This window comes from Lissotriton helveticus, chromosome 12 (genome assembly GCF_964261635.1).
Source record: "Lissotriton helveticus chromosome 12, aLisHel1.1, whole genome shotgun sequence".
NCBI lineage: Eukaryota > Metazoa > Chordata > Amphibia > Caudata > Salamandridae > Lissotriton > Lissotriton helveticus.
Genome location: NC_136073.1, coordinates 177,034,300 through 177,046,510, shown reverse-complemented (window position 1 = coordinate 177,046,510; position 12,211 = coordinate 177,034,300). Strand labels below are relative to the sequence as shown.

General features: G+C 44.2%; 1 protein-coding gene across 3 annotated transcripts in view; it reads right to left on the bottom strand.

The window, feature by feature from the left end:
- PLCG2 (phospholipase C gamma 2) overlaps nucleotides 1-12,211 on the bottom strand; it is a 488,855-nt gene that overhangs the window by 72,274 nt on the left and 404,370 nt on the right. For all 3 annotated transcript variants that reach the window (XM_078669997.1, XM_078669998.1, XM_078669999.1), the window contains exon 26: nucleotides 11,684-11,795. In XM_078669997.1, coding sequence (XP_078526123.1) covers nucleotides 11,684-11,795 — 112 coding nt within the window. The remainder of the gene's footprint in view (nucleotides 1-11,683; nucleotides 11,796-12,211) is intronic.

The following is a 12,211-nucleotide window of genomic DNA, read 5'->3' as shown; positions in this document are numbered from 1 at the left end:
GAGCCTACGACAGACCCAAGACCTGCTGACCTTCAGGAGGCTACTCAAGACCTGGCTGTTTGACCAGTAGCGCCCCCACCCCCCTCCCAGCGCCTTGATACCCTCGCGGGTATGTAGTGCGCTCTACAAATGACTGATTAATTGATTGATTGCTCTGCTAAATGCAGAATGTTCTCAGCCATCTAAAACATTGGCTTTTATGCCTTTCATGTCACTATATAACTAGAACACTGTGGGCCTCATCTAGCCAACACTAAACTAGCAAAAATAGCTAGCCACAAAATCCTTCATCCTCGCCATCATAACCTGATTTACATCTAAAAAAGCAGCTCAAGGGCTGCCGATCATGCCATTTTTCCTAAAACCCAAGGAAGACTAGGCCTTACTATGACATGTGCATGCGCGTACCATTCTATGAACATGCCACCCTCAATCACCGCTTATGGGTAATCAAAAGCTGCCACCCCAACTGCATAACCACACACAGACACGGACAATCTAAAATACATTAAAACGTGTTCTGCATGCCCACTGACTAGACTCAATTACCACAATGTGATTTCGAAGCAAGTAGTCATAAAACACAAAAGAAACCTGCATAAACATCTTGCTAAACCCCACCGGTCTGACGTACCTGATGGATGCAGTCACTCCCTGGTCACTTCCGGTGGAGTTGATATCAGTGGCACGTGGGTTGCTGGCTGCATTGTCCTAAGGCGCATTCTTTGCTGTCGACTACTGTGTGTCTGTGCAGCTTATTGTCTGATTAGTGACTAATGTGTCCCTTATCCTAATGTACACTCATGGCTTGGCAGTTCGGGCTGGACTGTTCCCATGAGGCACAGGGTCAGACTGATTTACATATGGCCATGTCTGAACTGGGGTGGCAGAGTGGGCTAAAGAACGGTGATGGATTAAACCCAGATCTTTTGACTGGGTGTGAGTGTTTGATTGGTTCAGATGCTCCGTCCATCACCACCCCCTTTTGTACCGATATATACCTCCACAGCAGCTGCTGGTGGGGGTACAGCTATACTCTAAGAGCATAAGCAAGTGACATACAGGCCCATATTCTCCTGGCTGCCACAATTCCTCAATAACACAAAAGGAGGAGTCAGATCACTCACCATTCCCAGGTGTGCAACTGGGAAGCAGTGGGATAGCCAACATGTAATTGCTTGCTTAATGAGTGCTCTCCCATGAGATAATGAGAATCCTCTTTAAAAATGGCATTAAAACAAATCGTACCTTACACAATACTTTAGTTGTATTTGTTTCACCTATATTTTGCAATCAGGACTATTTCAATGACACTAAGGTAGACTGTTGAGGATTAAATCACAGTTCCGAATTTCCATGAAAACTCTCTGAACATTGTGGGTATTCGCTCAGCAATTTCTGACTTCCCCCACTCCAGCGGTTTATCTTCTGAGATTTTAATTCAAGTAGCACCATGTTTAAGTTCTCCCTATATAAGTTGATGTATTTGTGTCAAAGCTGTAGGAAGATGTACTTGTGTCAAAGATGTGGATGTCGGTAAACAACGTTTACCACAAACGTTTTCCCTGCAGGGAATTACAACGCGTTTGTTACAACGACCGCGTTGTAACCACACATACCATTACTCCGCAAGTCGGAACAACAACTTGTGAAGGGGGCAGAAGGTGTTGGATTTAAAATCCAACACCTTCCCTACTGTCCGCACAGACTGGAGTTGGAATAGTAAATTAGACTTTTCCAACATCCAGCGCCCCCCTCCGCATGTCGTTGTTACGACTTGTGGGGTAATAGTATGCGTGGTTACAACGCTGTAATTCCCTGCAGAGAAAAAAATGGGGTAAAAAGAGGTATATTTGTGGATGCCACATTTCTGGCACTCCTGCAGGTTGCTCATTATTTCAACTTCAAAGAGCGGAGTCTTCTGGAGTTTCTTGCTCACATTATGAGCGCTACATTGGTCGTCTTACTTTACATCGCTTCTCCCCATTTGAAAGCTCTCTTTATTGGGTGAAGATTCAAATGATCATTTGTAGACACATTTTGCAAATAAAATCTCTTTCCACACATCAGTGGAGGAGTGTGGCTCAATGGTTAGAGCGGCAGACCCTGATGCAGAGTTCTGGCCAGGGACCAGGGTTCGATTCCCGCCTTGGCGGGGTCTCGGGCTCAATTTCCTCGGACCTGTTAATTCTCGCCTCGGTGCCTATTCTAATCACGGGCCCCACGCTGCAACTCTGGGCAATAGCTTGCTTAGCCTCAACACCGGCCCCAACAGCGCTAAGGATGCCTGGCTCCACCTTGGGGATGCCCAGGAGTGGACACTTCACAGGGAAAGCCAGGAGGGGTTCCACAGCGGTATGAGTATCAGCGCCAGGAAACCGCATAGGCAACACCGCAAGGTGACCGTCTGGTGACAGTGCGCTCTATAAGTACCATGACATTTACATTTACATTTACATCATTGTGGGATCAAATTAACAAGTACAACACGTTTCGGGTGCTCCAACATTTTCAGGTGCTGAACACCTGAAATACATAAGCTTCCATCACAATAGAATTTTCCTGCCTCACTGCCATAGTGGCCAGTTATCAGAGACAGCTATCAGAGCTAGATGACCAGACAAGAAGTTTAATTCTCACTGCACATTTCAGAAGAACTGAGAAGTGTCTACTTACATTTTTGCCAAGGTTAGGGAACAGATTACCTGAGCATGCCCGAATTTCCTACACCTTTCCTAAGGTTTTCATAGATATTTTTATGGTGTTATAACATAAGAAGACTGAAGTGAGAAAGCCATGTTCAGCATTATTTTACACATGGAGATAGGATCAAATGCAGTCACATAAATAATAGAACAATAGAGTTAGATTAAATAAATTATTTGACAGCAAAATTACAAACATCAAATCACGAGACCCAGAGTTATCATTTTTAAAATGTTTTAAGTGAAATCTAGAGACTACAAAATCAAAGCTCCAACTGCGGACATCTACTTGTGAGAGACTGGGCCAAAGTGAAAGTTATGGCTGACTGCGATGGAGCACGGCATGGATACACAAAGTGCATTTGGCCCAGTCTCCACTTACCTTCAAACTTAGAAGTAATTCCAGTGAAAAATGTCCAGGACAGTAAAATTCAGTGGGCAAGGCAGCTGGTGGTGTTTGAGAAAGAGGCATCATTGTCGGGGAGCCAATGGACAAAATTGTGGTGAAGAGTTCTACGTTCACACCTAGTCTCTTTTTTTGGAAGGCAAAACCCTCCAGCAGGACGAGGCTCCAGGTTGTATCTGAGGAGGGCTCCAGGAGGCTGGAAACCGTTCCAGAGAGAAGCTGCTTAACAGAATTTGTTGCTGAGGAGAAGAATGCAGCGGGAGCTACAGCAAAGTCAAGCCAACCAGCGTTCCACCATGGGCAGGTTGGTGAGCCGGGAGCCGGTAGGTTTTCGGAGCAAATTTTGGGAGAAATTTCCCAAATTTGAGATGTGGGCTATCTGGTCACCTTTAGCACAACTTCCAAGGATCTAGGTCTGGATGGATACCACCTGGAGGATCAGAACTCTCCCAGATGGTAAGAGCCATTTTTGCCCCTTAGGCTCTGATCAGAAGGCCAGTCAACTAGTCCTTGGAGTCACTCCGGTAGTCTTGGGTTCAAGCAGAAAATCAAGACTCAAGCAGCAGGGCAGTCCTCTGAAGTGCATGGCAGGCCACAGGCAGCAGGGCAGTCCTCTGAAAGTCCTCTGTAGGTCCAGAAGTAAGCTGAAGAGTGAGTCTTAGGGTCCTAAATATATACCTGGTGCCACCTTTGCAGTGGCAGAAACTTCTCAAGTTGTTGCCCCATAGAAGCGCCTTTCTGGAACTTCCTGCCTCCTAGCTTTGCACCCACGATGTCTGGATTCACAAAAGACTAGTGTGAAGTTCTTTGTATGTGTCCTTAGGCAGTGTCAACAGAAGTGCAAGTGGGGCTACGCACTGCTCTGCCCCCCATTCTGTCAGGATGCCTCACCCAGCAAGCACCCCTTTCCCCTATTCTGTAGCCTTCTGGGAGGAATACACAAAGGACCACTGCTAGCTACACCAAATCATGTGACCAGGAAACAAGCGAAGGCACTTAATGGTTAGGACAAGAAAATGCCAACTTTCTGAAAGTAGCATTATCAGAATTGTGACATACAATCCAACTTTACCATTTAGGAGGATTTTAAATCACAATTCTTTAGACACCAAACATGATATTCTTACCTCTTTCCAAACACTCTTCACTTATGAAATGTAATAAGGGAATCCAAAGTTATTCTATGGGAGCGGTAGGCCTCACAGTAGTAAAAAACAAATTAGTGAGTTTGTCATGCCAGGACATGTAAAACTTAAATATACATGTTCAACCTTTTAAATACATTGCAGCCTTCTCCAAGGGTAACTTATATGTACTAAGAAAGGGAGATTTCAAGCTTGGAAAATAGCCTATTTTGCCAAGTAGAATTGGCAGTTTATACCTGCCCATAGGCTGCAATAGCAGGCCTGAGACATGTGTTATAGGGCTACTTAAGTCAGTGGCACAATAAATGCTGCAGGCAAACTCGTAGCATTTAATTTACCTGCCCTGGGTATATGGTATATCTCTTTATTAGGGGCTTATAAGTAAAGTAAATATGCCAATTAGGTCAATGCCAATTGTATGTTTTAGAGAGTGAGCACAAGCACTTGAGCACTGGTTAGCAGTAGTAAAGAGCACAGAGTCCTAAGGCCAATAAAAATGAATTCGGCAACACAGGAAGGGAGAAGGAAAAAGGTTTGGGGAAAGACCACCATCAGGCGGACAGGTCTAAAATGGAGTATGAAAACAGAGACAACACTTTCGTCAATATCTGCCCAAAATAAAGACTATGACTTCCTTATATTTGTCTTGACTGATCCTTTTATGAACCATTGCTAAGCTTCACAAGAACTGATTGTAACATTCTAGACACACCAAATCAGGAAAGAATTTCTCCTTGATAATCAGTAAACATTACCCATACTGTTGTCAAAATTTCACTTGTTTTTGCTAGAAAAGTGGATTTTTTAGACAGCCTTTTGTTTGTGAGTCTGATTAGGCAGATGGGTTGGAAGAGTTGTGTTGTAACTTTTATCTCCCAAATGGTACTTCCCGTCCACCCCTCCCCTTTTTCCCTGTTGGTATCCCCTGCCTTGAAGCTTGCAATAGAATGTTGGTGCACTCTCCAGTGAGGAGAGTGGATGGTTAATAAACAGGTCTTACTTCCACTGGTGTCCTTGTCATAGCATTTATAATTCCAACACTGGCGACGGAACTGCGCAGGGGGCAGTAGTTAACCATTTCCCCTTTGACTGCTCCCTCCACACACACACAAGAGAAGAAGGAGGAAGCTTGTGTGGGAAGAAAAAGAAGAAAAGAAGAACTTTGTGTATAGGGAACAGCCACTGACGATACTGCTGCCTGATCGGTAAAGGGAAATATATCGAGTCGGTAAGCAGAGGATTTATGGGACTGCCACAGAAGATAAAAGGTCAGGAGTGAGAGAGTTCCTTTTGCTATCTGTGGGCATGCAGCGAGGCTTTGGGGGCGCATAAGGAACCCTCGTAAAGTCTACCCCGCCTCTGTGGATATTGTCCCTAATAGTGTAAGACTGCGGCTGTTTGTTGGTTCCAGGCTAGCAGCGCTAGTTGGTTAAAACAAGACTACGTGATAAACATACTGCCAATGCAGTGAAGGGGCGTTAAGTTTAAATCAGATAAAAGAACTCGCACCTGAACTTTATGAAGTATCTTTGCCTCGGAACTGGGAGAGCGTGTGGTGTCCTGTGGTGACAGCTTAGTCCAGGCATGCCGCGGTGAGGAGCTGTGCCATGTTCCAGTGGCTCCGTGTGTCTGCGACAGAGGTGGCGAGTGTATGAAGCGTCGGTGAGCCCAAGCGTCGTCCTTGAATCAAAGAGTGGTGTTATTTGGGTCCGGTGCGATCTGGCTGCAGGAGAGGAATTGGGCGAGACTGTTCCACCTGTGGATCGGCGTTCGTTCGGAGCTTGAGGTCGGAAGGAGAAATTTCCTGTCAGGACGTCCAAGCGTCACCTGACTAAAGCCGGATATCCATGACGCACCCGGCGCACCAGCAGCTAAGGGCCGTGTGTTTTGTTTAAAAATTAACCCCTTCTGGTGGAATTGATCGTTGGGCCAGCTGTCCCGAGAGGCTGCTTTGTGGGCGATTTTGTAGTTGTATTCCCTCTCCCCAGCTAAGGCGAACAGTGGATTTCAAGTGGTACAAGCTTCCAGGTCGCGGTGGTGAGTGATATCATCAACTGACTGAGTGGAACTGGAAGGACATTCAGTTGTCCACCACAATTAACTGGAACTGTGACTTTTAAGCAAATGTAGCCGGATTTCCTATGTAAAACTGTGTAGGGGAATTAATATTCAGTGGTTATTCGCTTCTTGTATGACCAGAGTCAGGGGTGGTGGTGTAGTACTAAGGTTTCCATTGTCTATTCCCCAGGTATAAGTTAGGGCAACCATGGCAGCAGCAAGCATGAGTCAACCCCCACATTTCTTGAACGAGATAGGCGAACCTGAAATCACTTGGAAGGAGTGGGTGAAATTATTTGAATCTTACTTAATAGCTGTCGGAGGCGAAAAATACAATGCAGAAAGGAAAAAACACATACTGTTACACAATTTGGGTAGGCAAGGGCGCAAGGTTTATGAGTCTCTACCTATGCTAGAACAGGAGGGAGAGGATGAAACTGATGTTGATGTGTACGAGCAAACTATGGGAAAGTTAGAGAAACATTTTGGGGACAGGATAAATGTGGTGTTGGAACGCCATAAGTTTTTCAAAAGAAGTCAAGGTAAGCAAGAGTCTGTGCAAAATTTCATTGCTGCATTGTGGGGTCTGACACAGCTATGTGAGTTTGGTAGCTTAACTGATTCCCTCATAAGGGACCAACTTGTGAGATGCACCAATAATCCACGTATCCAGGAGAAGTTACTAGCAAAAAACCCAGGGTTAAGAGAAGTTATTGAAATAGCCAAGTCAGTAGAACATACAGCAAGATGCATTAAAGAAATCAAACCCAATGGGGAGGAAGTAGCTTCTGTAAAGGATGAGGAGGACTGTAACGAAGTGTGTAAGGTCAAGTCAAAAGAAAATTACAGTGTGAGAGGAGAGCCTAAGGAGAAGGGTCCAAAATGCTACAGGTGTGGCAGCAATAACCATTTTGCAACTTTTTACCAGTGCCCGGCAAGGTTTGTCACTTGTAAAAAATTTAATAGGAGAGGGCATTTTGCGAGAGTATGTAGAGATGGTGAACTGCACACTAGAAATGAGGAAAGGAATATGGAAAAGAGTGCAGCCAGGGAAGTAAAGTGTATAGAGCAAAGAGGTGGGAAGATAATTTTGCAAGTAAAAGACATAAATAGTACTGTTAACTCTATTTACCCCAAATGTGATGTCTTCCTTGATGACCAACGTGTAGAAATGTACGCAGACTCATGCTCTCCATACACCTTACTGAACAAAGATGATTTTGTGTCTATGGAAAATTGTAATGTGAATCAATTGAAAATGCCTGACATTTCTTCCACAGGATATAACAATGGGAAAATACCATTGGTTGGCATGAAAAATGTGCAGCTACGTTTTAAGGACAGGGAAACGTATGGAACAGTGTATGTAGTGGAATCAGGGTCTAACTTACTGGGATGGGTTCACCAAAAAGAGCTGGGTATCATCCTAGATCCCAATAGTACTGAACAAGTTTTGCTCACAGACAGGTCCCTGAGAATAGTTAACATTTGCGATGAGTTTGGGCAGCTATTTAAAGAGGAGCTTGGCTGTCTACACAAGTTCCAACACAGAATCAAGTTAAAGTATAATGCTAGGCCAGTCGTACATAAACTACGCCCAGTGCCACACAAGTTGAAAATACCCCTAGAAGAGGAATTGCGCAAGCTATGTGAGTTAGACATAATCCAACCAATAAACTGCTCAGAATGGTTGGCTCCGATTGTTATTGCGGCCAAAGCCAGCGGAGAAGGAATTCGTCTTTGTGTGGACTTGCGCAGTCTAAACGACAATATATGGGTGGAAAGACATCCTTTGCCCATAATTAACGAAATGCTGAGCACCATGGGCCCTGCTAAATACTTCAGCGTGATTGACCTGTCCATGGCATATCACCAAATTGAACTCCATCCAGAGTCGAGACCCCTCACGGCGTTCATCACCCCATTTGGAGCATTCATGTTTAAACGGATGCCTTTTGGGCTGGCGTCTGCAGCCGCCATATTTCAGAAAGCAATGCAGAAGATATTGGAGGGAGTTGAACGCACCATGTGTTTCCAGGACGACATACTTGTCTATGGACAAACGGAGGAAGAACATGATCGGGTCATAGGACATGTGTTCAGCAGACTCATGGAGGCCGGTCTGACTGTGAAGAAAGAAAAATGCAAAATAAAAGTGAAGGAAGTTGAGTACTTGGGCCACAAGATAACAGAAGATGGGTTCAGACCGAAGAGCAGTTTAATCCAAGCAGTGAAAGAAGCACCCAGCCCCAAGAACAAAGAAGAACTGAAGTCCTTCCTGGGGCTTTTAGAGTATATTTCCAAGTATGTGGACAATTTTGCTGCCAAGTGCGAACCAATGAGAGAGCTTATGAAAATAAACAAAGATTTCTTATGGAACAAGGAGCATGATGCAGTGGTGAATTCATTAAAGGAGGAATTGATAACCTCCCCGGCATTAGGTACATTTGACACATAAAAAAAAACTATCCTGGCCACAGATGCTTCCAACAAGGACCTGGGCGCGACCTTGATACAGAAAGATGGGAAAGAGGAGAAGATTATTGCATTTGCATCCCGGAGCCTTACAAACCCTGAACGGAACTATACTGTAATTGAAAGGGAGGCCTTGGCCTGTTTTTTGGCTGTTAGACATTTCAAGTTTTTCTTGTGGGGTTTAAGGTTCACCATCCGGACCGATCATAATGGATCCTGGGACTGGAACACTATAACTTCAACGTGGAGTATGTACCGGGCAAGGAGAATAAAATCGCGGATTTCCTGTCAAGGTCCCCGTTACCAGAAGTGGGGGAAACAGAAGAAGCCCTTGACAGTCCTATACTAATGACGGAGATGCCTGCGATAACGGAAAAGGAATGGGAGGAAAAGATGAAAGAGGACAGGGAGTAAAGTTCCCTGAAAGAATACATGAGAAAAGGATGGCCGAACTAGAAGAATGAACTTGAAGCCGGCATAGAGGAGTATTGGGAAGTGAGAAACGAATTAAGTTTCATAAAAGGCAGAATCTATCGCAATCATAGAGTAGTTCCACCCAAGGGCCTCAGGAAGAAGGTCATTGACTTAGCACATGAAGGCCACCTGGAGCGAAGCCTTACTAAAGCCAGAGTCAGATCCAGTTTCTGGTTCCCAAGGATGGACGCCATGACTGAACAAGTTGTAAAGGATTGCGGAGCATGCGCCAAAAGCGACAAATCTAAGACGGTACAGAAGGCACCATTATCTCCAGTAAAGGTGCCAACCAAACCATGGAGCAAGCTGGCCATGGACATTATCGGACCTATGCAGGGATTAGGTGAAAGGAAGAGATTCATGCTGGTCTTAATTGATTACACAACCCATTGGATCAAGCAGAAGTTTGTGCACACTGTCGCCACTAGGGTGGTGATTGAGTTCTTGAATGGAGTGTTTGTCGAAGAAGGCATTCCGGCGACTTTGGTGACAGATAACGGAGTGCAGTTTAGCTCAGAAATGTGTGCATTTCTCAAGGGATTGGACATCAAACATGATACCACAGCCTTGTATTGCCCAAAAGCCAATGATTTAGTTGAGCGTGCAACCAGAATCATAAAGGAACATATCCAGTTAGCTGCCACCAATGGACACGATATAGAGGGTTTCCTTAGAAGGTGTCTGTGGGCATACCACACCTCCCCTAATAAGGTCACAGGCATTTCACCCTTCGTAGCATTGCGTGGGAGAGAACCCTGCACCAAGTTGAATCCCAGTTGGTTGAGTGGAGGTGAGGCCAGAGTAGTGGGTCAGGAGACAACGGCAGAAAAGATCCAACTCCACCAAGACAATTACAAGCGGTGGTATGATACGAAACATGGGGTGAAGGATTCCCAGTGGGAGGTAGGTGACAGGGTACAAGCCAGGAGGAATATTAAAGCGGGAGCCACCCAAAGCAAATACTACACACACTGTAAAATTGCTAAAGTGCTTAAGAATGTCGTTCAACTTGAAAATGGTCAGTGGTGGAGCTTTGATAAAATTGTAAGATGCGCATGAGCAATGTTCTGTGTTCAGTTTAACTTTCAAATGGCGACATAGAATGTCTTCTATCCCACCTTCGTGGGTCCTATCCTTCTGTTCTGTGTCACCCCTATGGAAGGGAGATGTGTTGTAACTTTTATCTCCCAAATGGTACTTCCCGTCCACCCCTCCCTTTTTTTCCTGTTGGTATCCCCTGCCTTGAAGCTTGCAATAGAATGTTGGTGGACTCTCCAGTGAGGAGAGTGGATGGTTAATAAACAGGTCTTATTTCCACTGGTGTCCTTGTCATAGCATTTATAATTCCAACAGTTCTGGAAATCCTGAACTATCCTTATTCTTTGGAATTAAACGTTATACTTCACCTGGTTTCTCTGGCTATTGGGAGTGCCGGCAAAATCATAGCTTGCTCTGATCTGTTTAGACTTGCTAGTTGTGTGATGTCATCAGCATTTTCCTGGCACCCTTTTGATATGGTTCTGGAATTTCCATTGATTGTGTATGTTTAATTAGTTGTGTTTGGTTAGTATACATTTGGTCAGCGTCTACTTTACTAATGGTTTGTGAGTGTTAATGTTAAGGTATAATATGTATGATCCAGATTAAGATCTTTGTAGTGTGTTACGTGTGTGGACAGGTGAGCCAAAAATACTTTGCCATTTTCAACTGAGGTATAAGCAGTTACCATTGCCTGACCGATAAAGATTGTTTCTAGACAGGAATAATTAGCTGGGCACTGTTGTGCATGTGAGTAATATATACGAAGGCTAACTTTATCCAAATGGTTACATAATGTATGTTAGTGTCATGATTAAAAAATCCTGTTGAGCTTTCCGCACTTTGCTGGCTATGTGGCTTTGATGATACCATGTGCATATGCATTGAGTAGGGTTCTGTTCTGTTTGGCAAAGGCAAAGTACAAGTGTTGTGTTTTGTTAAGTGGAAAGTGCTTTTGGTTGTTCAATTATAGCCCAATGTGTTGTACCAGAGGTACGTGGGGTAAGGCCTGTGTGCTGATTACATGGTTGTGTGGGGCATTTTGGGTTTGGCTGACACTTTTTTCCTACTGACTATTAGTCAAACCTGAACCACACTGATGCATGTTAGTATTCATATCAAAATGGCCTATTAATAGCTGGGTTGCCTGTGTGAGAGAAAGAAGGCAAGGCAAACAGTACAAAACTATTGTTATGTGAGAAGCCTGGAACCTGGTCTGGCTTGACCACAAGATGTTGTAAATAGTCTTTCTTCATGACACCACAAACATAAATGGTGGCGACATATCACACAATTCAGGTTATCCTTTCGTTACCAGACTTTCAAGTATCTTCATATCAACAGGGAGGTCACTAAATCTACAATATTTGCAGATATCTTACACAAGTGCTCCTTGGTTTTGCTCATTGGATTGCAATACACCACCAAGTCAGACATCTCTCTGGCAACAGCCTGCTCAGTTTCTATACGTTTCATCGCTTCTTCATGAAATTGCTACAAATATAAAGAAAGGATAAAAACCATATATCAATATATCTGACACGTTCAAAAACAACATAAATGGATTTCAGTGTGCTCACATACTTCTAAAAAATAACACTAAATGCATCTTGTACACAAACAATTCACAATTAATGTCTGTCAATATCAGCAAATCACATGACCGAAACACATATGCTACACATCATGAACCAACAAAATAGACCACTTTGAACATCTGCATGTGGAATGTGAATAGCTTTAGATCCTAGCGCATGGACACAAACCTACTGGCATATTTCCAACACTTCAAAGTGATAACCTTGCAGGAAACCTGGTCTGCAAACACACTACCCATCCCAGGTTTTCAGGAATTTAACGTCCCGGCTGGCATAGTGAATTCAAGGGGGAGGCTCAGAGGAGGTCTTGCA